Source organism: Oncorhynchus tshawytscha, linkage group LG01 (assembly GCF_018296145.1).
Source record: "Oncorhynchus tshawytscha isolate Ot180627B linkage group LG01, Otsh_v2.0, whole genome shotgun sequence".
Taxonomy (NCBI): domain Eukaryota; kingdom Metazoa; phylum Chordata; class Actinopteri; order Salmoniformes; family Salmonidae; genus Oncorhynchus; species Oncorhynchus tshawytscha.
The window spans coordinates 77,360,790-77,387,786 of record NC_056429.1 but is presented as its reverse complement, the minus strand read 5'-3'; the positions used below and the strand labels follow the sequence as shown (position 1 = coordinate 77,387,786).

The 26,997-nt window shown below is 39.8% G+C and overlaps 2 protein-coding genes across 4 annotated transcripts; one reads left to right on the top strand and one right to left on the bottom strand.

Annotated features, from left to right (window-relative positions):
• Positions 1-3,441: 3,441 nt before the first annotated feature.
• On the bottom strand, positions 3,442-8,442 carry LOC112253056. 2 transcript variants are annotated; one of them, XM_024425052.1, is made up of 7 exons: positions 8,293-8,442; positions 6,648-6,773; positions 6,287-6,397; positions 6,033-6,089; positions 4,503-4,679; positions 4,155-4,268; positions 3,442-3,727 (listed from the first exon to the last, which is right to left on the bottom strand). In XM_024425052.1, exons 2-7 carry the CDS (start codon positions 6,771-6,773, stop codon positions 3,689-3,691), a joined length of 624 nt encoding a protein of 207 aa, XP_024280820.1. In that variant the 5' UTR covers positions 8,293-8,442; the 3' UTR covers positions 3,442-3,688. The 2 variants fall into 2 exon arrangements, with proteins under 2 accessions (XP_024280820.1, XP_024280738.1); XM_024424970.1 differs by lacking the exon at positions 8,293-8,442 and adding an exon at positions 7,617-7,722.
• A 1,324-nt stretch (positions 8,443-9,766) lies between these two features.
• On the top strand, positions 9,767-26,983 carry LOC112257120 (chitin synthase chs-2). 2 transcript variants are annotated; one of them, XM_024430690.1, is made up of 19 exons: positions 9,767-9,863; positions 12,034-12,169; positions 15,720-15,905; positions 16,019-17,100; positions 17,330-17,431; positions 17,811-17,975; positions 18,146-18,293; positions 18,480-18,545; positions 18,647-18,881; positions 19,194-19,394; positions 19,640-19,924; positions 22,915-23,094; positions 23,439-23,955; positions 24,076-24,221; positions 24,656-24,999; positions 25,442-25,552; positions 25,636-25,853; positions 26,027-26,093; positions 26,299-26,983. In XM_024430690.1, exons 1-19 carry the CDS (start codon positions 9,817-9,819, stop codon positions 26,368-26,370), a joined length of 4,308 nt encoding a protein of 1,435 aa, XP_024286458.1. In that variant the 5' UTR covers positions 9,767-9,816; the 3' UTR covers positions 26,371-26,983. The 2 variants fall into 2 exon arrangements, with proteins under 2 accessions (XP_024286458.1, XP_024286452.1); XM_024430684.1 differs by having other exon boundaries at positions 24,073-24,221.
• Positions 26,984-26,997: the final 14 nt, after the last annotated feature.

The following is a 26,997-nucleotide window of genomic DNA, read 5'->3' as shown; positions in this document are numbered from 1 at the left end:
TTTGGAAGGAATCAGTGTGTCTAACTGCAAGCATTGCAAAACAATCATTAGCCTGCTTTTCAGTGGAGTGGCTGTGTGGTCCCAAGTCTAAGATTAATGGTCTCTTTTCCTAGATTAAAATGATAAACATTCAACATTGGCCATGCTGTTTCTTGAGTTCCCAGTTGTCTTGAAAGAACCATAAATCCAGAGAATGCCAGACATGGATGACAAAATTTGTCCACACAGACAGCCGCCCCACCTTTCTGTTCAAGTGAGCACAGCACAACAAGTTGAGTCCAAAAATGTATTGTATGGTGCTGCATAAATGATGTAATATGCGAGGGAGATATGTATAATGTAGCTAAGAAATATGTTGTATGTTGTGTAGCAAGCTGTTAGTGGACCATGTGCCTCACCCTAATACTGTTGTTTATTTTCTCTTAATTTCGACTACTGTTCTGAGTTGGTGGTGCACATGTTGCCTATAACCTGTTTTTGAGAAATCTAATAATCTAATATTGTAAGAGCTTTCATTGTCTGCTTATATGCCCCCTTTATTTATCCTATGGCTCTGACTTGGTGTACAGGGAGAACACTGTAAGAACGGCCCATGTTCTGAATTCTGTTGCTGTACATTTCAAAGTGCTGAACAAATAATTATATTGACTATGTCTGTCCTAGCTCGCTCATTAATGTCTTAATTGAAATTACGGATGGCCTCTTATCTGCTTTTCGTCCCCTTATGCCATAGTTTGTACATATCAATTGTCATTAGAAACCACATTTGTTTAAGCAAGTTAGCCATATCAGCTATATTTTTGTAAAAGGCAGTAAATGAGGCAGATTAAACTGTTTCGGCTGCCAGACAAGGCTCCGCTGATAGCCAGGTGTAGCTGTGGTAAGGTGTTGGGACTCTGCTGTTGGGATAGCTTTATGTAGGCCCTAACAGTTTGTGGCCACCCTTTGTCACCGTTATAGTGCAATTAATGTATTGTTTAGTGTTGTGTTGTGGCTTTGCTGGCATGCATCCCAAATTATAACTTTTTTGCCCCACCAATATCTAAATGCTAAAATTGCCACTGGAGTGAATTAATGCAAATGCTGGTCATGTAGGCTGTAATAATAGGTCTACAATCTAGGTATTGACAGGCCTATAAAATGCCGCTATTCTGTCTTGTTTCGTGTTGGGATGTTAATTGTATTTTATAAATGCAAAACCAAATCAACCTGTTGTGTGCATGAAACTCAGAATCAGTTCTACAGGTTTGAAAATGTGTTTATTGTTGCACAGAAGCCCTCTAGAATCATTGAAAAATGTTTTATATTGTCATAATATTTGCAATTGTCTAGCTAGCCTACAGATCTCTTCACATATATGAGTCACTGGCTTACTGGGGCTCTCTCATACCATCCCTGGGAGGGGTGCGTCACCTTAGTGGGTTGAGTCACTGATGTGGTCATCCTGTCTGGGTTGTGCCGTGGCGGAGATCTTTGTGGGCTATACTCAGCCTTGTCTCAGGATGGTAAGTTGGTGGTTGAAGATATCCCTCTAGTGGTGTGGGGGCTGTGCTTTGGCAAAGTGGGTGGGGTTATATCCTTCCTGTTTGGCCCTGTCCGGGGGTGTCATCGGATGGGGCCACAGTGTCTCCTGACCCCTCCTGTCTCAGCCTCCAGTATTTATGATGCAGTAGTTTATGTGTCGGGTGGCTAGGGTCAGTTTGTTATATCTGGAGTACTTCTCCTGTCCTATTCGGTGTCCTGTGTGAATTTAAGTGTGCTCTCTCTAATTCTCTCTTTCTCTCTTTCTTTCTCTCTCTCGGAGGACCTGAGCCCTAGGACCATGCCTCAGGACTACCTGACATGATGACTCCTTGCTGTCCCCAGTCCACCTGGCCGTGCTGCTGCTCCAGTTTCAACTGTTCTGCCTTATTATTATTGGACCATGCTGGTCATTTATGAACATTTGAACATCTTGGCCATGTTCTGTAATCTCCACCCGGCACAGCCAGAAGAGGACTGGCCACCCCACATAGCCTGGTTCCTCTCTAGGTTTCTTCCTAGGTTTTGGCCTTTCTAGGGAGTTTTTCCTAGCCACCGTGCTTCTACACCTGCATTGCTTGCTGTTTGGGGTTTTAGGCTGGGTTTCTGTACAGCACTTTGAGATATCAGCTGATGTACGAAGGGCTATATAAATAAATTTGATTTGATTTTGATTTGATTTGCATATATTGAACAAAAATACTCCACACTCTAAAATCTGGCCCACAAAATGTCCTGGCAGTTTATAGTCCCGTCCTGGTTTCTCTTTTCCTTAGTAAAGGTACACTGTTGCACTGCTGTTTCCATTCCCTTCCACTGAAATTATGGGGTCTCTGTTGGTATTGATCTACATTGGGGCACTACCCCCACCAGTTCAGGATGTATCTCTTCTCTCTGCTGCAGCTACTACTTATTTGCAAATGGAGGAACGACAGCAGACTTTATTAAGGAGCCAACTGGACACATCATCTAAGTCAGACTGCTCTGTTGCAGGTAAATAATCCATATGTTAATTATTTCAATCGTGGCCACGATTATTTGATAAGAATAAAACACTTTTGGTAATATAGTCTGTGCTACCAGCCATTTGATGAAAAGGAAATGCTTTCAGATGTTCTCTCTCACTAAAACAATTTGGGAAAGCACTTTTTGGCATTAGTCTATTGTGCCATGTCGTTTGATGAAGTGAAGACGACTCAGATTTGTATGATATATTAATAGATAGATAAATGAAACATGAATCATTAAGATGGATTTCTCTTCAACTCTAATTCAAGTGGTCTTATACTGTACAAGTGAACGTCTTTGCAAATCGCATATCTAAAGTAGGCAATGAGGCATTATACATTGTTTCTAGAGTGACGTGACCTCCTTTGTAGAAACCTAAAAGCAGTGATAGAGAGTTCTCTGGCTCTTGTTTCTGGCATAAGAGAAAGACAATGTGTAACGGCATTCAGAGGTAGAAGAGGGATCAGACCGAAGCGCAGCATGGTAAGTGTTCATGATGATTTATTCAAAACGAACTGAACATTGAAATACAAAACAATAAACGATGTGAACAAAACGAAAACCGAAACAGTACCGTGTGGCTCAAACACTCACAAACCAAAAGTGAAACCCAGGCTACCTAAGTATGATTCTCAATCAGGGACAACGATTGACAGCTGCCTCTGATTGAGAACCATACTAGGCCGAACTCAAAACCCCAACATAGAAAAACACACAGACTGCCCACCCAACTCATGACCTGACCAACTAAAACAAAGACAAAACAAAGGAACTAAGGTCAGAACGTGACACAATGATATTATATCAAGATGATCAAAAAAAATGTCTAGTGGACATTTGTATGCACTTAACTGAGTGCTTTACTCATACTTGAGCAAAAAGTGATTTTTCAATAATGAGTAAACAAGCTGACAGTGTTCTATGAAATGACAATGCTGTGAGTGGCATATAATGATCATGTTCATTGTTTATTGTATTACATGGATGTGTTATTTTATTACATTTATTTCAAAGTAAAGTGTATACAAAGACAATTTCTATATGCGGATTTAATAAAATGTTCTACACATTGAATACATTTATTTTATATCAATAAATGCAAGTTTTCTATCCATCCATCATGGCAGAGACAGTCATAAAAGGCTTGCTTTTTCTTCATTCAGTCTGCTGATGGTAGATTGTTCATTACCACAATTGCCTGTAAAGAAGAAAAAGGACAGAGTTTATCTTAGGCATTCACCTTGCAAGAGAAAGACAAAAAAACATTATGTACACTCTATACAGTACAAACATACCACAGGACGTTGGTGGCACCTTAATTGGGGAGGACAGGCTTGGGATAATGGCTGGAGCGGTTGAGTGCAATAGTATCAAACACATGGTTTCTGTGTTTGATGCCATTCCAATTGCTCTGTTCCAGCCATTATTATGAGTCGTCCTCCCCTCACCAGCCTCCACTGAAACATACACTGTAATAACATCATTTACAGATAAGATTATGTCAGATTCTTTAGGGCACTTAAAAATCTAAATGCATTTGATTTATTGCACTCGCATACTTACCACAGTCTACAAGCCCCCAGGCTAGGATAAATATAAGGTTTGTCACTGCCACAGTACTTTACCTGTGTCTTACTGGACCGCAAGGCAGCCCTGGCAAATGCTGTCATCATTATTAGGAACACCATTCCCACTAAGCTCTGATACATGAATACAGCCTCAAGGCTGAGCAACTGGCCCTGTCAGGAGAGAGAGCAAGATTAAGGGTCTCTTTATTTAGAAAAAATGAAAACGTTTACAGTTTAAAGCTGTGTTATAAGATGTTTATCTTTTCTTTATTCCATTTACTGGATGCGATTTTAAAGAGATTGTCACAAACTAAATACCCAAGAGAAGAGTGCCAATAATAATTTTTCCAGATAGCAGTGATCCAGTTTCACAACAACAACAGCAACAAAAACAACAACATTTACCGTATGATGTTTACGCCAGGGGACATCAACTCTGGTAGAGTTTGTGATGTCATCATAGTAGGAATAATAATAGCGGTAATGGTAATACTGCATGTTCAGGATGCCTTTAAGGAATTCAAAGAAAGCCACTGTGACCCCCAATATAGAGATGATACTAAGGGCCAGGCTTGCTGTCACCTGGAGGGTGAGAACAAAGAAAATTGTGAAAAAACAGCAAGCACTTTGTGACAAAGCCTCTTTCAAGGCACTCATTGGAGTAGGATTCTATTGCATTGACAAGCCATACTCTACACAGACCTGCGTGGCATAATCGATCAGAGCTGCAGTAGGCCTATATGCAAATAGACCATTGCATGGAGCATGGAGGAGGAGGTGTGATAGTGTAGGGGTGCTTTGCTGGTGACACTGTCAGTGATTTATTTAGAAATCAAGGCTCACTTAACCAGCATGGCTACCAGAGCATTCTGCAACGATACGATATCCTATCTGGGACTATCATTTGTTTTTCAGCAGGCCAATGACCCAACACACCTCCAGGCTGTGTAAGGGCTATTTGACCAAGAAGGAGAGTGATGGAGTGCTGCATCATATGACCGGGCCTCCACAATCAACAGATGGTTTGGGATTAGTTGGACCGCAAACACCATAAGAAAGATGCCCAGGGTCCCTGCTCACCTGCGTGAATGTGCCTTAGGCATGCTGCAAGGAGGCATGAGGACTGCAGATGTGGCCAGGGCAATAAATTGCAATGTCCTCGCAGTGGCAGACCACGTGTAACAACACCTGTACAGGATCGGTACATCCGAACATCACACCTGCGGGCCAGGTACAGGATGGCAACAACAACTGCTCGAGTTACACCAGGAATGCACAATCCCTCCATCAGTGCTCAGACTGTCCGCAATAGGCTGAGAGAGGCTGGACTGAGGGCTTGTAGGCCTGTTGTAAGGCAGGTCCTCACCAGACATCACCGGCAACAACGTCGCCTATGGGCACAAACCCACTGTCACTGGACCAGACAGGACTGGCAAAAAGTGCTCTTCACTGACGAGTCGCGGTTTTGTCTCACCAGGTATGATGGTCGGATTTGCATTTATCATCGAAGGAATGAGCGTTACACCGAGGCCTGTGCTCTGGAGCGGGATTGATTTGGAAGTGGAGGATCCGTCATGGTCTGGGGCGGTGTGTCACAGCATCATCAGACTTTCTTATATCGCCTAGATATAGGACAGATACTTCAAAGCCTTATTCCTTATGATTTATTTTTTGACTGTCTTTTTTGCCATTTGTGAATGTGTTATTCAATGTGTTTCTCTGGGATTTGGTACTAAAGTCCAAATTCAATATTTTATAAAATCATTATTTTATTTTTATATATATATACCTAAAGGGGTCATAAAATTCAAACCAAACGTCTTATACTCAAGAGAATTTCATTTCCTGCAGGAAAGTTATCCTGGAACAGGGTGATCAAATGAAGATCTTACATCTGTAATGCCTTTACACTGAATTCCAATTCATGTTACTCACCAATTGTTTTGAAGTATTCTTCTCTGTGAACACGTATAACAGCCCACAGATGATGAACTGCAAAACAGCGGAGGGAGCGGATTTATAGATTCAAAAACACAAACTGTCATGGGAAAAAGATATCATTGATTGGAAGATTTGAAAATGCGGGCTTAAGACTCCTTGTTATGTGTTACTGTAAGTTAGATGTTATGGTATGCCATTTGGTTTGTCAATATGATAGATTTATATAGACACACGCAAGAAATGCATACAAGTATTCCTAGCCAAAAAGAGGTGAAATTCTCCGCAGAGGACTCCAGTGGATCCATTCTCATGGGAATCGCCAAGAGGAAGAGTGATGAGCCCATGAACAGCATTACAATCTAACCAAACAGACAGAGAAATTATATATTTACACATAAATTATGGGGTATCTGGGCATATAATGTTTTCATTATGAGGAACTGTAGTCTGTTACCGTGCTATTACCACTTTATTTTGTACTGTAATGTAAAGTGCTACCACTAAGTTAACGGTAAATCCTCAAATTCAAAGTTTACATTTTTGTCTGCAATGATATCTTGGAGTATTTGTTAACAATGAATACATCAGTTCTCTGTTTTCCAGTCTCACCCCAATAATCTTCGGCTCCCCTCTTATGAAGCGGTGCAGGGGTTTACTCCCTCCCACTGTGGCAGAATGTGTCTCTCTTACTCCCCCTACTGGACTGATGTTAGACACCATGTTCACCGACATCATCTGTTGAAGGATACAGACCTGTTAAGCTCTGTAGTCTTAACAACACAACACTAAAACACAGTAACACAACAACACCACGACAACACTGATAACACCATGACAGAAAAACAGAAGAGTGCCATAAACAGCAAGATCAGCTTTGATTAAAATAATTGAACCCGTGTGGTTTTATTTACACTTTAAACTATGTGGGAACAGTATAAGAACAGTGGCAAAGCAAACCTCAGAGCAGCCCACATTGAAAATACTTTTGTAAAGGGCCAGACCCAATCACAGGGGTCTAGAACTTGGTGAAAGTTCATAAATATGCTATGGCATGCATCACACAAAAACAATCTAGCAACAAATGAACCATTTGGAAAAAAAACACTGAGCTCATATTTTCTACATGTGACAATCATCATAGGCCATAAACTGATAAGCCGATTATAATGTATTTTGCCTCATTAAACCAGGATAGCCTAACTTTTTATTGTTTTGAAAACACAATAAGGTTGAGATTAAGTACTAGGTCTGAATCTATAACTCAAAACTAACAAATGTCATAAATAATGTATTATACTGTATTTGTTTGAAGAGAACTGTATTATTCACCAAATAGTTCACCACCAACAAAAACAACGCTAGAATTGCACAGAGCACCACAGAACCTATGACATAATATGGTTGTCATGTTCAAATGGACTTTGACTACTTTTGGTGACATATGTAAAGATAAGGATGTCCGTTGTGTTGATAAGAGAACCTAACCTGTTACAAATGCACAAATAATTTAATTGTAGAATATTTAACAGATAGATACTGTACACGTATAGCATAGAAAGTGGTAAAATAGTTACAGACCTGGCTTGAAACAGAACAGAACCTTGTCGATGAACAAATATTACACAATGGAGGGAGATATTGACACGAGGGAGACGGGTGGGTGTGGGGGTGGTTGGGTGGGCAGGCGGATGATAGTGCCACAGAAATGTTTTTACAATGAATCTGTCCTGAATCTTTAAAAGGAACTGAACACTTTTGAGAGAGGTAGAAAAAAGACAGAGCAGAGTAGAATGTTGCCAACATGCACTACAGGTTATTTTGTTTTTTCAAGTTGAATGTCCGTCAGTTGAAATTACATAGCTGGTTTTGTTCTGCAACCCCAGCTGTTATCCAACATGAGAGATGAAGAGAGAGAGACCATAGAGAGGAGCAGTGGGGGAGGGGAGAGGCGGTAGGGGGTTAACAGAAAGCAAAGGGGAGTGGGAGAGAGAGAAAGAAAAAGTTTTACACAATGTCTACTTCTATTTGGCGATGGTTGAGATTGTTACAGTATTTCAGAAGAATGAGGAGAGGGAGGAGAGGGGAGAAGGAGATGGCTCATAAAGGGTGTAAAGGAACGGCTTGAAGCAATGTCTGTGTGTAACATCCTATACATTCAGAATTCAGAAAATGTTCCATGCAGAGATGCTTTCTGAGCTACTGAACAATGGGAGAGATCAAGACATATAAGGATCAAGATAAAATTATAGCTTACCAAACTTTAGAGACTTGATCAGTTAACTAAATCAAGAGGTCATCGATCTGAACTTTTCAACAAACTTAAACTTTGGGCATTTCCTCATCACTGAAGCCCTCTTATCTGACGGCTCGTAAATACGCTTTTCTAGCAATGTACAACTACCCCCCACTTCCAGACCCAGCTTCAACCCCTAACCCCTCTTCCCCAAAACAGCTGTGGAGCAAATAGTTATCTTTGCCCAACCTAGTGTAACATCTCTCTCTCTCCACACACACACACACACACACACACACACACACACACACACACACACACACACACACACACACACACACACACACATAGAAAGTGGTCAAATAGTTAGAGCTGTCTCAGATGTTTGTTCTCTCAGTGCTTCTGTAGGTTTATTGATTATCATTTGACAACGAATAAACAGAAATATCAGGTAACCATGCAACCAACATATCCAATTAAATGTTATTACTTGCCAATCTATTGCATTGAAAACAATTGAGTATGAGTTAGGGTTGGGTTTGCTTGCTTGTTATGATAGTCAGTGTAATAGTGTGTCATATCAAAGTTCAAGTTGAATGGATAGCTGGGATTTACTGTAATTAGTATCAGCTAAACCTGGCACATCGGCCAAGGGGTCATATTGCCCTCTCAGATTCTTCTGAGTGAACAACAGGGATATTTTGGGTTCCATGCTAATGATCTGTGATACCGTAGTAAGTTGTAAAGTGCGTCCCTGTATTTGTAATTCAGTTGAAAATCATAAAAACCTTTAAAAAATATATATCTAAAGAGTCTAACTTGGATGAATAAATGTGAAATAAATGACATAAAAACTATTTATTAAAAAAAAGGAATGACTATAACTAACTATATTAACTATCCCTGAGGTTGAATGCTTAACCTTGGCCAGTCAAGAATAGAAGAAAATCTACTTTGTCATGTCTGGGTATACTGGATAAAGTCAATTCAGACATTTTGATTGCTCTAATAACTTAAATTGTTTTGTTAAATCAAAAAGGTCTTCACTTTCTTATGTCCTACATCCTTGGCAGGATTTTTTTATTTTTTATAATTGATTACTGTACACATTAACAAGGAAATAACCCCTCTGAACTCTCTAGGTTATCAAACATATTCTCAAAACATTGTTGCTATGTAACTCATCTTGGTAAACAAATTGCCCCACTGAAGACATGTAAATCTTTGAGGTCTTTAATTTTGTACATACAACATGTAAATCAACCTTTCACATGTACACTGTCATAAAGGCAAACAAAAAGACACCTCATAATGCCACATTTCTTGTTTCATTCATTTCTGTGGGCGATAATAAAGACGTTAAAGTGTCTTTACTTATGATCCTTGTACCTCTTTATGGCTAATGAGCAGTAAACGAGGGAGGGGCGAGGCGTTGCAGACAGTGGTAGTTGATTAAAGTAAATGTAGGCATATCAATACCTTAGTACCTCAGTAAATGGACTTCTACTAAGGACTACTAAGCTCTACCACTAAGGACGGGGAAACATGGAGGAGCTCAAATTCAGAGGGCGGAAAAGGGAAGGGAGGCACAGGTACGTTTTAGTCATCTAAAATAAATACATTCAGATGGAATGTGGGAATAATTTCAGGCAAAACTGTTAGGATTCACAGGGCCTGATCCTGAAAATAATTAGCTCTGTAGAAAAAAAATGAAATTATTCCATAAATTGAAAATATTCTACCTATACTGAAATCATACTAAATAGAGGTAATACAACATATCATGATACAACTATACCATGTCCAATGACAGATATAATTGACCATTATTTGGACGGTAATGAGCATTTTGTTTTGAAGATATACACTGAGTGCGCAAAACCTTGACACAGACAGGAACATGGAACATGACACAGACTGACCAGGTGAATCCAGGTGAAAGCTATGATCCCTTATTGATGTCATTTGTTAAATCAAGTCAAACTTTATTTGCCACATGCGCTACATACAATACAAGTGCAGACTTTACCGTGAAATGCTTACTTACAAGCCCTTAACCAACAGCGCAGTTCAAGAACAAGAAAATATTTACCAAGTAGGCTAAAATAAAAAGTAATAACAAAAAGTAGCACAATAACAATAACAATAACGAGGCTATATACAGGGGGCACCGGTACCGAGTCAGTGTGCAGGGGTACAGGCTAGTTGAGGTAATCTATACATGTAGGTGGGGGCGAAGTGACTATGCATAGGAAACAAGTCCACTTCAATCAGTGTAGATGAAGGGGAGGAGATGGGTTAAAGAAGGATTTTTAATCCTTGAGACTGTGTGTGTGCCATTCAGAGGGTGAATGGGCAAGACAAAATATTTAAGTGCCTTTGAGTGGGGTATGGCAGTAGGTGCCAGGCGAACTGGTTTGAGTGTGTCAAGAACTGCAATGCTGCTGGGTTTTTCACAACCAACAGCTGTGTGTATCAAGAATGGTCTACCAACCAAAGGACATCCAGCCAACTTGACACAACTGTGATAAGCATTGGACTCAACATGGGCCAGCATCCTTGTGGAACATTTTCGACACAATGTAGAGTCCATGTCCCGACGAATTGGGGCTGTTCTGAGGGCAAAAGAGGGTGTAACTCGATGTTAGGAAGGTGTTCCTAATGTTTTGTGCATTCAGTGTACATTACAACCCACTAGTTTAGATTTACATTTGGTTGAGTTGTCAACTCGTGTGAATTCAATTTGAAATCCACAACAAATTTCACCATGTCATTGGATTTAGGTTGCAAGTTGGGTGAAAAACAGACAAAAATGTCTTACGCTGATGACTTTTTTCAAATCCATGTTCCATGTTGATTCAACCTCATCACATTTAATTGTTGTTTTTGTTGTTGAAATGACGTGGAACCAGTTTTTTAAGGAAGCAAGGTTTAATTCCTTCCCAAATGCTTCTTATGACATTTTGTTCTGATAAGCATATCAATAGGAATGAAAAAACAAAGAGATCTGACAATGTATTATTCATTACTACATTATGCTTACAATAAGTATATTGAGACTCATTCAAACGAGCATGACAGATGATTAGCAATACATTCATGTTTTAGGGTGAATAATAGCCTACAAATATAGGTGTAATGCTTATGATCAGGCCTATGTTATAGGTGGCCAGGTTGAGAACCACTGAGCTACATCATAATCAACAGTCTATTCAGATGAATTATTTGACACAAGATTATCAACATCTGGTTCCCTCTTCAAATCAGTTTCTTTCAGTAAGCCTGGTAGAGATGACACTTAGCCCACAAAGCTTGTATAAGCAATAGTTTACATAAGGTTAATATAATGGAGAATGGTCTTATCTTAATTAGGGTGATTCAACTTGTAGGGATGGTCACAATTGGGTTGGGTGTGTTTGGATGTTTCAAAGCCAAAGCTCATTAGATATATGTAGACTTGGGTATGCAGTTGTCAGTATCTACTGTACCCCATCAACAGTCCCATTTCCAAGGATTCAATAGTGCCTAATATATTGTCATCTTTGCCTGCCACACACTTGAAAATGGATGTTGTTTAATGCCACTTGTGATTCACTTGTGCCACTGGACTTCCTTTGATATAACATATCTTCACGTTAGATATTAAAGTAACAGTTTATAAAGGGTTTATAAAGACTTCCAGTTCACGTTTTAAGGATGGTTTATGAATCAGTAAAAACAGTTTTAACTAAATGTTTGAAATTGTTTTCGATACTGTCACAGGGACACCTGGGATCCATTCCAGTTGAATCCCATTGGTGCTGAGAAAGAGGAGAAGAGAAGATGCTTTGAGTTGTTCCAGCACCTGGTGGCAGGGTTCGTGGGGATAATGGTCCTGTCCAGTGCTGTCATCAGCAAGGTGAGCCACAATTAGGGACCAGCACCCTGAACCTGGCAACTACTGGATCAACACTTTCAAGCATAATACCTCCTGTGATGTCATCTTATAATCATATTTTAGGAATTAAGGAATAGTTCACCCAAATTACAAAATAACACATTGGTTTCCTTGTCCTGTAATCAGTCTATGGATAAGGTATGGCAGCAATACATGATTTGGCTTAGTTTCCCTGGCACTGTTTCCATATGCTAACGTTTTAGCATTTGCGGCAGAAATCCCATTTAAGTAATGGGACAGATATTAGCATTTTTTCACATATCAAGTCCAAATTTTGGTCCCATGACTTGAATGATTTAATGGGATTTGTGCCACAAATGCTAAAATGTTAGCATGTGGAACAGTGCCAGGGAAATTAAAACAAATCATGGATTGTTTGTTGTCAGACATCTACCTTGTCCGTAGAATGCTTACAGGGCAAGGAAACCAATATGTAATTGTGTAATTTGGGTAAACCATCCCTTTAATGTATATCGAATCCATACCATATCAGATACAATGCCTTCGGGAAAGTATTCAGACCCTTGACTTCTTCCACATTTTGTTATGTTACAGCCATATTCTAAAATGGATTAAATATATTTTTTCTCAGTAATCTACACACAATACCCCATAATGGCAAAGCAAAAACAGTTTTATCTACATTTTTGCAACAAAAAAAGAAAGACAATATTTACAAAAGTATTCAGACCCTTTGCTATGAGACTCAAAATTGAGCTCAGGTGCATCCTGTTTCCATTGATAATCCTTGAGATGTTTCTACAACTTAATTTGTCAGAGAGGTGACCAAGAACCCAATGGCAACTCGGACAAAGCTCTAGAATTCCTCTGTGGAGATGGGAGAACCTTCCTGAAGGACAACCATCTCTGTAGCACAATCAGGCGTTTATGGTAGAGTGGCCAGACAGAAGCCACTCCTCAGCAAAAGGCACATGACAGCCTCCTTGGAGTTTGCCAAAAGGCACCTAAAGGCTCTCAGACCATGAGAAACAAGATTATTTGGTCTGATGAAAACACGATTGAACTCTTTGGCCTGAATGTCAAGCGCCACATCAGGAGGAAACTTGGCACCATCCCTACGCTGAAGCATGGTGGTGGCAGCATCATGCTGTGGGGATGTTTTTCAGCAGCAGGGACTGGGAGACCAGTCAGTATCGAGGGAAAGATGAACGGAGCAAAGTACAGCGAGATCCTTGATGAAAACCTGCTCCAGTGCACTCAGGAACTCAGACTGGGGAGAAGATTCACCTTCCAACAGGACAACGACCCTAAGCATACAGCTAAGAAAATGTAGCAGTGGCTTCGGTAGAAGTCTTTGTACTGAATGTCCTTGAGTGGCCCATCCAGAGCCTGGACTAGAACTTGATCGATCTCTTGAGAGACCTGAAAATAGCTGTGCAGCAACATTCTTCATCCAACCTGACAGAGCTTGAGAGGATCTGCAGAGAAGAATGGGAGAAACTCCCCAAATACAGGTGTGCCAAGCTTGTAGCGTCATACCCAAGAAGTCTTGATGCTGTAATCACTGCCATAGGTGCTTCAATAAAGTACTGAGCAAAGGGTCTGAATACGTATGTAAATGTGATTTAATTTTTTTATTTTTAAATAAATTAGCAAACATTTCTAAAAACCTGTTTTTGCCTTGTCATTATGCGGTATTGTGTGTAGATTGATGAGGGGAAACAACTATTTAATCAATTTTAGAATAAGGCTGTAATGTAACAAAATGTGGAAAAAGTCTGTCATTGGTATGTTGACATCGCAGTTTTTGCATCCTTTTTGGTTTCTCTGACCTGGTGGGAAAACCCAGAAATGATGGAGTGGTGTGTACCTCATGCTGTGTACCTCATCTGTGTGCATCTACCAAAGCATCTACCACGTGTTGATGCAGGAAAACATTGTATGGTCAGATTTTGATTTCACTGCTAAGGCAGATGACGATGAAAAAACAATTGTAAGGCATAGAGAGACACTTGATATTGGTCTTATTGTCTTTTGTCCTCCAAGCCTTTTTCTCTGCTGCATGCCATTGGTTTGGGGTGGTGGCTTGTAAGATCTATATGCGAATGAGATTCGCCTTCCCTGTCTGCTTCACTGGGCCCACCGTTCCCTTACCCACACCAGCATTGATTAATAATTTACAAGGGAAGTGGTATGGGTTCTATATGAGACAAAACTCATGACTGTCTTTAATGAGAGGGTATATATATAAATATGTTATGTCTATATTTTACCTTTATTTAATTAGGCAAGTCAGTTAAGAACAAATTCTTATTTTCAATGATGGCCTAGGAACAGTGGGTTAACTGCCTGTTCAGGGGCAGAACGACAGATTTGTACCTTGTCAGCTCGGGGGTTTTGAACTTGCAACCTTCCAGTTACTAGTCCAACGCTCTAACCACTAGGCTACCCTGTCGCCATAGAAGGTTGGTGGCATCTTAATTGGGGAGGACGGGCTTGTGGTAATGGCTGGAACGGAATAAGTTGAATGGTATCAAATACATCAAACACATGGTTTGTTGCCATTCATTCGCTTCGCTCCAGCCATTATTATGAGCCGTTCTCCACTCAGCAGACTCCACTGGTCAATATCCACATATTATTTATGTGATACTGTAGTCCATGCATGACAACGACTGAGCAATCGATTTTTTCGAACTAAATTAATAATGTTTCCATTGACAGAAGTGATACTAATTAAAGCCTCTTGTACGTTTCCCCTTACCGTCTCAGCTGGTATTGCCATCTCCATGGGCACATGTGGAGCAAGAGAATTTATGACATGACTGTACCCTAGACACTTTGTCTCTCCTATCTGTTCTTCTCTCTAACATGTACACTGCAAACATTCTCCTTGTGAAGTCAAAATACTATGAAGGAAATGTTCTCACTCACTATGTAGTTTCAGGGTTGAGTAAGTTACTTTCTAAATGTAATCCTTTACAGTTACTAGTTACCTGTCCAAAATTGTTATCAGTAATATAACTTTTGGATTAACCAAACTCAGTAACGTAATCTGATTACATTAATTTACTTTTCGATTACTTTCCCCTTAAGAGGCTTTAGAAGAAGACAAATAGAGCTCATCAAACGCATTTGATGTGTCATCATAGTGGTCTCTGACGTGGTCAGACTCACTCAGATGGAACAAACTTAAACTTGAGCCTTGTTTCAGTGCTGAATTTAATGTCATTGAGAAAACAGAAAGGTGTCATAATGTATTGTTGCCTATGTCTTTTCTGAATTTAAAAGTAATCCAAGAAAAAAATCGTTAATTAAATTTCTTCTTTTTTTTTTAAAGTATATGTAATCTGATTACAATATTTTTGATAGTAACATAATGGATTCCAGTATTATTATATTTTAAATCTGATTACATGTAACTGATTACAGGTAATCAGCTATTACCCAACCCTGTGTAGATCAGTGTCTAAATTAATTAATTCAGTCACCTTTGATTTTATAATATAAAAAGTCTGATGTCAGTTGTGTTTATACATCCAATCTGCAGGGCTCTCTGCTCGTTCTATCCACACTCTCAAGCCCCACATCAACTAGGACTCCCAAGGAAAGACAATACTACGTGCTCATGCTGGTGTGCTCTTTGGTGGTGCCCAACCTGCTCGTGTTCCTCAAGTCACTGTGGAAATGCGCTTTCAAGAACTTTGTTCCGCCAAACATGAGAACTATGGGAATTGTAAGTTGACACTGTGAAATACTACACAATTTGACTCCTTGGTGATCTTTGTAACTCTTAATTGCTCCTTGAATTGCTTGCTGTCAATACAAATTGAAATCTATATCTTTCAGGTGTGTGGCATTGAATGCTTGGTGTCTCTTGGGACCTCCATCCTGGTGCTGGTAGTGATGCCCCAGTTTGATGTACTCACAAACCTGTTCATCTCTGGGGGAGTCTGCATGCTTTCCTCTGTCCTACAGATAGCATTTCGCCTGCAGAGAGAGAACTGGAAGATCATCTTCCCCATTTGTTCTCTTATGCTTGTCCTGACTGGCTACTTTCTCCTTGGGGCAGACTATTACGTTCGAGTATCCTCTTTTGTATCAGGCCAGGAAGATGACTGTTATTGGTATGTTGGCATTGCAGTTTTTGCATCCTTTTTGGTTTCTCTGACCTGGTGGGAAAACCCAGTGCAGGCGAGCAACAACATGCAAGAAATGCTGACTGAGTTGGACACCTTCAGAGACTTTGTGTTTGTGATATCCAGCCTCTTAAGGATAGTAGTCATTGCTGCTGTGTACCTCATCTACCACGTGTTGATACAGGAAAACATTGCATGGTCAGATTTTGATTTCACTGCTAAGGCAGATGACGATGAAAATACAATTGCAAGGCATAGAGAGACACTTGATATTGGTCTTATTCTCCTTTTCCTCCAAGCCTTTTTCTCTGCTGCATGCCATTGGTTTGGGGTGGTGGCTTGTAAGATCCACTCTGTGCGAATGAGCTTCGCCTTCCCTGTCTGCTTCACTGGGCCTGCCGTTCTTATCCTCGGCATGATCCTTTTCCTAACGCAATCTGAAGACCTAGCTGGGGCCGACACAACTTCTATCACAGACTTTTGCTCGAGCCTAGTTGAACTAAGCACAAAGAACACTAGCACAGTTGTGATGCTGGAGATCACCAAGAGCATCTGCAGGACTTCTTTGAGCAGCCATTACTGGACCTGGCCTTTCTCCCTACTTGCGCTGGAGGGGATTTGCATGTGGCTCGGGCTCATCACATGCACCTACTACGTGTGGAACTTCAGGGTCCAGAGGATCGAGCGCACAACTGAGCTGTTTGTGCGACGCCTATACGAGTCTGCCTTCATCGACCTGTCTCTGCTTCTGAACACCAAGATGAAGGTTGTACGAACGAGGAACCAAGAGAGGCAAGATTCTGCTATTTAATTGATTAAGTCCATGTGGTCCAATACTTCACATTGCAACAGTGCAAATAGACGTATTGTTTAGTTTTACCGACAGTGTACTATAAAACACAGAGACTCAGTGGAATTGTGCTGAAATATACTCACTGACATTAACATGATTAGAAACAGTTCTCTCTCCCCATCCATCCAAACAAGTTCTCACACTTTCCCAATGTTTTTCATTTTACAGTAGTGTTGTTGATGACGTGGAAAATTGTGTTATTTACCTCTGTGCAACAATGTGGCATGAGACCTATGATGAGATGTTGAAGATCCTGACATCCATGTTCAGGTAAAGCAGAGGCCTCTTGTATACAACACAAAACAATGGCCCCGTACACACTCAAGTTGTATAACTCATGAAGCCTTTTGGCACAAACACATTTGGCACAAACGGTTGTGATACAACAGAGAGTTTTTCTGAACAAAAATAAGTACACAAGAGTTGTTGTGACACTGTAAAATGTTTGTGTAAACATGTTTGTACAGACAAACTCTTTGTTGTATCACAAGATATAATTTGTATCACAAACATTGTGTAAAATGCGTTCCATATCAGTTGTACGGGGCCAAAAGACTTTCAGAAAATAGAACGAATGATAAGGAGGCGATCATAATGTTAAGCAGAAAAATCTGACTTTATGTAATCATATGTGTCTTGATGGTTTCAGGTTGGACCGGTACAGAGGTGACCCAAAAGAGGAACATAAAGATGTTTTTGACTTTGAATGCCACATATTTGTAGATGACGCATTCATGATAGAAAAGGAGACAGGCAAAAAGTTTGTCAACGAATATGTGACCGATCTCATTCATGTGGTCATAGAGGTATACAGGTAAGTGGATATTTTGTTTTTCTTTGATCTTTGTTCCATATAACCGAACCAATAGAGTCAATTAATGAGCACAAGCACGCGTAATGACGCATTCACTACAACTGACAATTCTATAAATCCAAAGACTGCAAACTATATTATAATGAATCTTGAATGTTTGTGTATTTCAGGGTATTCACCAATAAGGAGCCTGATGATGTGTCAATTATTGAGACTCCATATGGTGGGCGATTAATGTTTGTGATGCCAGAGGGAAACATGCTGTATTTTCATCTGAAAGACAAACAGCTGATCCGAAACAAGAAGAGATGGTCACAGGTGGGTGGGATGATTTTCAATATTTAATATGTTATGTTAATATGTTACATATTCCTATATGTTAACATACTTTAATTACATTTCTTGAAGAATATATGTATATCTTGCAATTGCTTTCTGGTTATAGAATGGAAACACTTCAGGAAAATCTAATGTTTATAGGTTTGCATCTGACATGTCTTTCAGATCATGTACCTGTACTATCTGCTTGGGTGGAAAGGATACATTGTCAAGAATCCTCAAAAGATAACAGTATGTAATACATTTCATGCTAATTTAAATCAGTAGACAGCCATGGTGTCCATGGTTTTCCTAAATGAATGTGTATGATATCTTTTGTGGGTCTTGTACAGAGACAGAATAATCCTTGCCGTGCCAGTCTAATATCATTGGATGGGGAGAGTTTCCTGTTGCCACAGCATGACAATGACAGTAAGAGAAAACACATATCTGATGACAATACCTACATCATGGCTCTGGATGGGGATACAGACTTCCACCCCGCAGCTCTGATCTTACTGGTGGATCGACTTCGAAAGTACGGCAATGTGGGTGCTGCATGCGGAAGAATCCATCCAACAGGAATGGGTGAGTAAAGCTTTACCAAATATTTAGGTGGTCCACTCAGACATTGCTATGTCTGGCATATACACTGAGTGTACAAAACATTAGGAACACCTGCTCTTCCATGACACAGACTGACCAGGTGAATCCAGGTGAAAGATATGATCCCTAATTGACGTCACTTGTTAAATCCACTTCAATCACTGTAGATGAAGAAACAGGTAGAAGAAGGATTTTTAAGTCTTGAGACAATTGTGGCATGGATTGTGTATGTGTGTCATTTAGAGGGTGAATGGGCAAGACAAAAGATTTAACGTGCATTGTATTCTATTGTAGGTCCAATGGTGTGGTATCAGAAATTTGAGTACGCTGTTGGTCACTGGCTCCAGAAAACAGCTGAGCACGTTTTTGGTTCAGTCCTCTGCAGTCCTGGATGCTTCAGCTTGTTCAGGGGATCAGCTCTGATGGATGACAATGTGCTCAAGAGATATACCACCACTGCAACTAGAGCCTCTGAGTACGTTCAATATGATCAAGGTGACTACTTTCTTATTCTCTCATCAACAACACTTGATTGTCGATATCAGCCTTTACACAGGTGGTTCATAGAAAGTATTATTATCACAGTTCCTTGAACTATCTCTGTTGGCTTCAGTCGACCAAGGGTGCAGTACATATTTGCAAGCTGATTACATATTCCCTAGAGATAATCATTATGGTGCGCACCTGTCCTAGGACCTGATTCGTATATTGACTCATGTATCTTCCCTCTTCCTGGCCAGGTGAGGACCGCTGGCTGTGCACCCTGCTCCTCCAGCAGGGCTGGAGAGTGGAGTACAACGCTGCGTCAGACGCCTACACCAACTCCCCTCAGGAGTTCAAAGAGTTCTATAACCAGAGGCGTCGCTGGGGGCCCTCCACTCTAGCCAACACCCTGGACCTCCTGCACAGCGGCAATGAGACAGTCAAGAGGAACTCTTCTATCTCCAGGCTCTACATCTTCTACCAGATATTCACTGTCAGTTCCTCCATTCTTGGCCCTGCCTCCGTTTCTCTGATGATAGCAGGTGGGCACCAATCTCACATTGTACTTGTTTGGTTATTTCTTGGAAATTAATGTTTATGAATACCGATTATACTGTATGACCTAGAATAACTAGAGCTGTGGTTAAAGCAGATATACCACTTACTCCCTTAAAAACTGGTGCGTCAATCTACATTACGTAACAAAAAAATACCTGTCAAAATCTGTCAGCTTAAACTAGAGATATCTGTTTTTTTGCATTGAATGCGCCTAAATCCACCGCATCCGCCAGTGTCGCACCTCCACACCTGCAGTTTGACCTACAAACTATTATAACCACTCTATGGAAAGGGACACTCGCACAAACATTTATGAATGTGTTATTCAATGCGTTTCTATGGGCTTTAGTAGTAAAGGCCTAAATCAATATTAAATTATCCATAGTATGACCATCTTAAAACAATCTATATGTCAGCTTAACACCCCCCAACATCTTACACTCTAAACAATTAGTAAAGTAAAGTTAACATTTTAGGGCACAGGGCTAAAGGTATAACCATAAAGTATGTCTACCTATCAGTTAAAGCAGGGGTTTTCAAACTGTGGTCCACGGAGGTATTGCAGGGGTCTGCGATTTAGTTTTTATGTTAGAAAAAATATTTGGGGGGACTTTTTATGAAAAAAAATGTTTTATGAATATCGCTAGCTGCAACAGAATATCACCTTAGGTACCATTTTTCGTCTGCGTCCAGCATGAAGGAAGTTAGTTTCACGAGGAGGTAGTTTCATGAGCCAATGCTAACTAGCATTAGCGCAATGAACAGTTAACATGCTAGCTGTTCCTGTCCATCGGACTCTGGGGAAGTAAATAAAATGCTTCATTGCCAAAATCTCAAACTATCCCTTTAATATGGAGGAAATTACAGTCATTGGAGTTAATTACTGATATAGAAAATTACATTTTGGGATGGAAAAAAAGTTTCAGTGTTAACTTAGGTGACCAAAAACAAATAGAAAGCATGCAGAAAAGATATTGAACTATACATATTTTTTAAATAATACCATCTTTGAGAACTAACAATGAAACACAGTCAGACAGTTAGGTAGAATATATATTTTTTTAACCGGGCATTCAGGACACATGACCATTGATTTTGTTATAATGCTTGAGCAGAGGAACACAACATTAGCCATGGCAAAATGCATAGAATTGCAGCCTTAAAACTGCAATATTTTCTCTTAGGTCCATGAAGTAATTTGTAGAATTGCAGAAAATGTGCTTAACAAAAGCTAAATGTTTCCTATGCCACCAAAATACCTTTCTAGCTAATAGACTATGTTAGACTTTACACTTCCTCTTCCAATGAACAGTGGGGAGGTCAAAATAAAATAAACTGTCTCCCAAATCTATTCAGTTTATTTACTTTTTTTTGTTGCTAATTTATGATGGGGGTCACTGGGTCCCATGTTTGCCTGGTCAGGGGTCCCTGGGCAAAACAAGTTTGAAAACCCATGAGTTTGTCACGCCCTGACCACAGAGAGCCCTTGGTTCTATATGGTGTTGTAGGTCAGGGCGTGACTAGGGGGTGTTCTAGTCGATTTATTTCTATGTTTGGGATTGAGTATGGTTCCCAATTAGAGGCAGCTGATTATCGTTGTCTCTAATTGGGGATCATATTTAAGGTGTCCCTGTTCCCACCTGCTTTTGTGGGATATTGTTTGTTTGTTGCACCACGGAAGTCACGTTTTGTTGTTGTTGTTTATTGTTTTGTTGAGAAGTTCTCACTTAATAAAAGGATGTGGAACTCAAATCATGCTGCGCCTTGGTCGGTCCATTATCACGAGCGTGACAGAGTTACAGTATACAGTGCCGTGAAAAAGCTTTTGCCCCCTTTCTGATTTTCTCTATTTTTGTTTATGTTTGACACTGAATGTCCACCAAAACCTAATATTAGATAAAGGGTACCTGAGTTTACAAATAACAAAAAAAATGGATATTAATTTTATTGATTTAATTAACAAAGTTATGCAACACCCAAAAGGTTGACTCAAGTTTGCCAAAAAGCAGCTGGAATGATGATCATCAAGACTCTTGGAAGAATGTTCTGTGGACAGATGAGTCAAAAGTATAACCTTTTGGACGACATCAGTCCCATTATGCCTGGCAAAAACCAAAAACTCCATTCCACAGTAAGAACCTTATATAAACAGTCAAGCATGGCGGTGGTAGTGTGATGGTTTGGGAATACTTTGCTGCCTCAGGACCTGGATGAGTTGCCTTAGTAGAAGGAACCATGAATTCTGCTCTGTATCAGAATTCTACAGGAGAATGTCAGGTCATCCGTCTGTGAGTTGAAGCTAAAGCGCAGCTGGAAGACAATGCAGCAGCAAGACAATGATCCAAAACACACAATCAAGTTTACATGAAAATGGCTAAAAAGCAACACATTTTAAGTTTTGGAATGGCCTAGTCAAAGTCCAGACCTAATCCCAGTTGAGATGTTGTGGCAGGACTTGAAACGAGCAGTTCATGCTTGAAAACCCACAAATGTCGCTGAGTTAAAGCAGTTCTGCATGGGACAAAATGGGAAGGGTGGGACAAATTTACTGATCAACAACCACAGGAAGCGTTTGGTTGGAGTCATTGCATCTAAAGGTGGCACAACCAGTTATTGAGTGTAACGGGGAAATAACTTTATCACACGGGCATTCGGTGTTGTATAACTTTGTCTATGAAATAAATTAAATACGTATTTCATTGTTGTGTTATTAGTTTTCTCAGGTTCCCTTTACATAATAATAGGTTTTGGTTGAAGATCTGATAACATTCCGTATCAAAAATATGCAAAAGCAGAGAAAATAGAAAGGGGGCAAATACTTTTTCACAGCACTATATTACTTTTGCTTTGGTTCAATAAAACCATAAAAGTAATGCGGAGAAGAAGATGAGTTCAAATGGTATTGTTCTTATATGCTAGGATATACAGATCTCCATTCCAGGAAGTATTCACCCTTTTTCTGTCTTTCTTTTAGGTGCTTTCCAGTTTGTGTTCCAAATTGAAGGAACCCTGTCCATAATCATAGCAGTCATCCCACCTATTTTCTACATGTTAATTTGCTTTTTGGCAAAACCAAACGCCCAGATCATCATTGCAGCCATTATGAGTGTGTTATATGCCTTTCTGATGTTAGCATCCTTCTTCGCCATCATCGGTAAGCTTTGGCAATGACTTTTCACTACATACCACAAGTTGTTTATGCAAAGATTGAGGCTACCGCTTATCTTTTAAAGGGTGGGGGCTGGTGATAAATAAAATGTTATTGCCTGTCCCATCATAACTATTTCTATATTTTTACATTGTCGGTTAACCTATCATCAATATGCCACAGGTAGACTTTGTTCTAGTTTCTTTTCACCCAAACATACTGTATGACATTGAGCTGTATTTAGTCTCTCATGACAGCCTAAGTACAGCCTAAGTACTCTTACATCACTATTGTTGATTGGTGCCAAGTCAGACTGTTACGAGTCACATTTAATTTCATTCGTTCCCCAGGTGACATGGCTATGCAGGGCACATTTATCACCCCAACTGGCCTCTTCCTGGTGTCAATGGCTGTCATGTACCTGGTAACTGCCATCCTTCATCCCCAGGAGTTCAGCATGATCATCTATGGTCTGATGTACTTCATCTGTATCCCCAGTGGTTATCTCTTGCTCACAATCTACTCGCTGGTGAACATGCACATTGTCACATGGGGCACCCGAGAGACAAACAAGGAAAAAGAAGAAAAGATGACCCAGAATGTTCTCTGTGATCGCAACTGCAAACTCTGCTGTTGGGATATGAAACTACAAGTTACTCAAGAGACCGATAACTTGCTACTCCAGCAACTCCAGCAGGCAGTCAATCCAAACACGCAAGTCACCGAACAGGTGGTGAAAGAACAACAGGCCAACACTAAGAAAGAGATAAATAATGCACCGAATGAAGAAAACAACAAGGGAATACTTTCAAAGTCTTCAGACAGCAAATTGGCCAAGAAAGACAGCGACTCAAAATCTGATACAAGGCATGCACAAAATATTTCACAAAGGCCCAAAGGATCTTGCTCATTATACTGTTTAATGCAAACTTTTATCAAATGAAGTGCTATATCTGTTGTAACGTTTCATAATCTTGTTCACAGCAGTGATGACAGTGTTGACAGCATTCCTAAAAAGGAGAGTGCTTATTCCAGCATTGAAGATGACAATGAAGATGATGATAATATGCTTTATGATGGTTCGCTTTATAGTGGCTTCACCGAGGAAGAAAGAGAAATACTACCTCAAAGTGGTAGGTGTTTCAGTACATGAAAGTCTAATCTTTACCATCCATTTGCTAACCTGCTTCTTGCTAACCCTTTTGAATTGAAAGCACTTAATCTTACAGTACAGAAATGACTAGGCATTTATTGAAACGTTACATGGTAAAATTGTAGTTACATCATAATAACCAATGAATTAAAAACATTTAATTAAATCAAGTACCTTAAGCCACCATCTGGTATCAAAGTACCCACTGATTTCCTACATACAATACCAGGTAGATAACAATAGAAACATCCTGTGAAATAATGCGCAACCTGTAGACATGATTATTGATAAATGATCACATCAATTAAAGAGTATAGCTGTAACCTCTAACATACAAAAAGTCAGTTTGTAACTGCAAGTTGAATTATACTCAACAGCACCCTCATCTCTACACAACATTCTTTCAATAAATAGATTGGGTTCAGCCTGTCAAGGAAGAGTTCCTGAAGAAATTGACCTACGCCAACATGAAAAGGAACCTTCAGGAGCAGATCCGCTACACTCTAAGGAACAAGAACCAGGAAGATGTGTGTGAAGAACTGGTGATGATGCTAACCGACACGGTGAACGGAGAGCTGAAGGACAAGGTGGGACCAGAGGACGTGCTGAGCGACAGCCAGCTAGAAGAGCTGCAGTACGCCCTTAACGAGGCCGCCAGGAGGATCCTAAAAACCAACCGCATGGAGAGGCTGGAGAGGAGGGTGAAAAGAGCCATAGAGAAGACCCTCATTGCCCCACAGGTGGAGAAACTGACTGAGGTATTTGCTTGAGTGCCACATACCATTCATATTGTATTTATATGTTATGTTGTATCGCCTGGTGTCTTATCAATGCAGCTCCAGGCATTGTTTTCTCTACATATTTGGCCTGGAATGGACTTCAGCAACAAGTAGATTCAGTACTCTATAACCACCCTTCGAATTATAATCTGAATCAGGGGCGTCTTAAATGAGTTGGGCTGGTCCATTTTTAGCCCAGTGTGCCTGTCTAACCTGGGTTTTTAGCGCAAAATTATAAATATCTGGCTAATAATCGGCAGGTGTGTTATAAATGCCAGGGCTAATTTCTGGTCCGAGTCCGCCCCTGACCTGAATAATAGACAGTGTTGCGCAACATCGTGTTTGTCCTCATCTAGGTAGGGATTATGAATATTACAAATGGGCAAATATAGCTACCATGTTTCCCTATGTATTTTGGCAGGAAGAACATGACTTTTGGAAGAAACTGCTTGAGAGATACCTTGCACCAATTGTTGATGATAAAGCACACAAAGAGGAAGTGACAAGGGAACTGAAGTCACTACGGAACAAGGTGGGCTTTTATATTAATTTCTTCTAAATCCATCTATTTGTTTACCACATGGCTTGTAGAATGATATTTTTGCTGTTTTACAGGCAGTGTTTCTGTATTTCATCGTCAACGTTTTGTGGATTGTGGCCACCTTCTTTTTACAAGCCATTGGAAATGATGTGATTAGTATCAAGATCGAAAAAATCTGGCCAAATGGCACATCATCTGGAGAATACCTGAAGGTGGAGCCTCTCAGTCTGATGTTCCTCTTGTCATTTGCTGTGCTTCTAGTGGTGCAGTTCCTGGCTATGCTTTACCACAGGTGGGCAAACATTTCTCAAACAATATGATACATGATATATCAACATAACACCACCTTCCAAACATGCATAAGACAGACATTTCCAAATAAAAGACAGACATTTCCAAATAAAAGACAGAAAGAATAGAATACGATTACAACCTCAAACTAAACTGTGCGGTTTCTCCTTTCAGAGTATATACTCTTATCCATGTAGTGTCGTACAGAAGCACAGAAAAAGACTACATTCCCAGAGATGAGGTGAGTGACCTGTTAATCCAAACAATAGGAATAAAGTGTACTTGATCATTATGCACTTTAGTAGACAATGAATCCTTTGCGTAATTATGGTGCAAATATATCTAATAGGTTAATAAATTATTTCCTAGACCTTGTATGAAAAACTATTGTGCAGACCTAAAATGCTTGTTGTTGATCATTTTAATTATCTCCATTGTTTGTGCAGGAGGACGAGGAGGGGCTGATTCTTGAGAACCAGATAGCCAATGGCCTTGTGATCACCAGTGATGACTTGTGAAGCAGGCTTTTTTGGGGGTGACTTAAAAAAAAACGTTTACCAAGTGTTCCATCAATAAAAAAGGTGACTTTGAAGTGTATTGCACCTTTATGCGTAAACATAATTCAGATATACCTAGCAGGGAAAGCTTATGATACTGCAGCAGTGAAATAAGAAATGGTTTACTCAGATTAAAGTGGTTGTCCAATGCCTCAGTAAAAAAGAAACTATCTATTGAATAACAATATGAGTGCTAAGATGTGTATTGAAAATAATTGTAATTCAGACAGATTGTAATTACTAACTGGGAAACAAGACAGTATTACGATCAGACAATAAATAAAATCATTAAAACACATACATACTTCTTTCTACTAATACACTAACCTCCATTTTTGAAGGGAAAATGACCCTTTCTAAATGTATTGCACTGAACCTATCCAACTGAAGAAAAGCCTGACCATAAAAGGCCGTTTCTTGATAAAAAAATCAAATTAAAAGTGGGTTTTGCAATTTTCAACAGCCAATGTAACATTTTAGGTAATTTTACTAGTATTTATACTGCTATGTTTATGATGTAAATGTGTGACTGCTTATGCTAAACGCAAATAAACAAATTAATATTTTTAACAGATTACGAGTCATAAC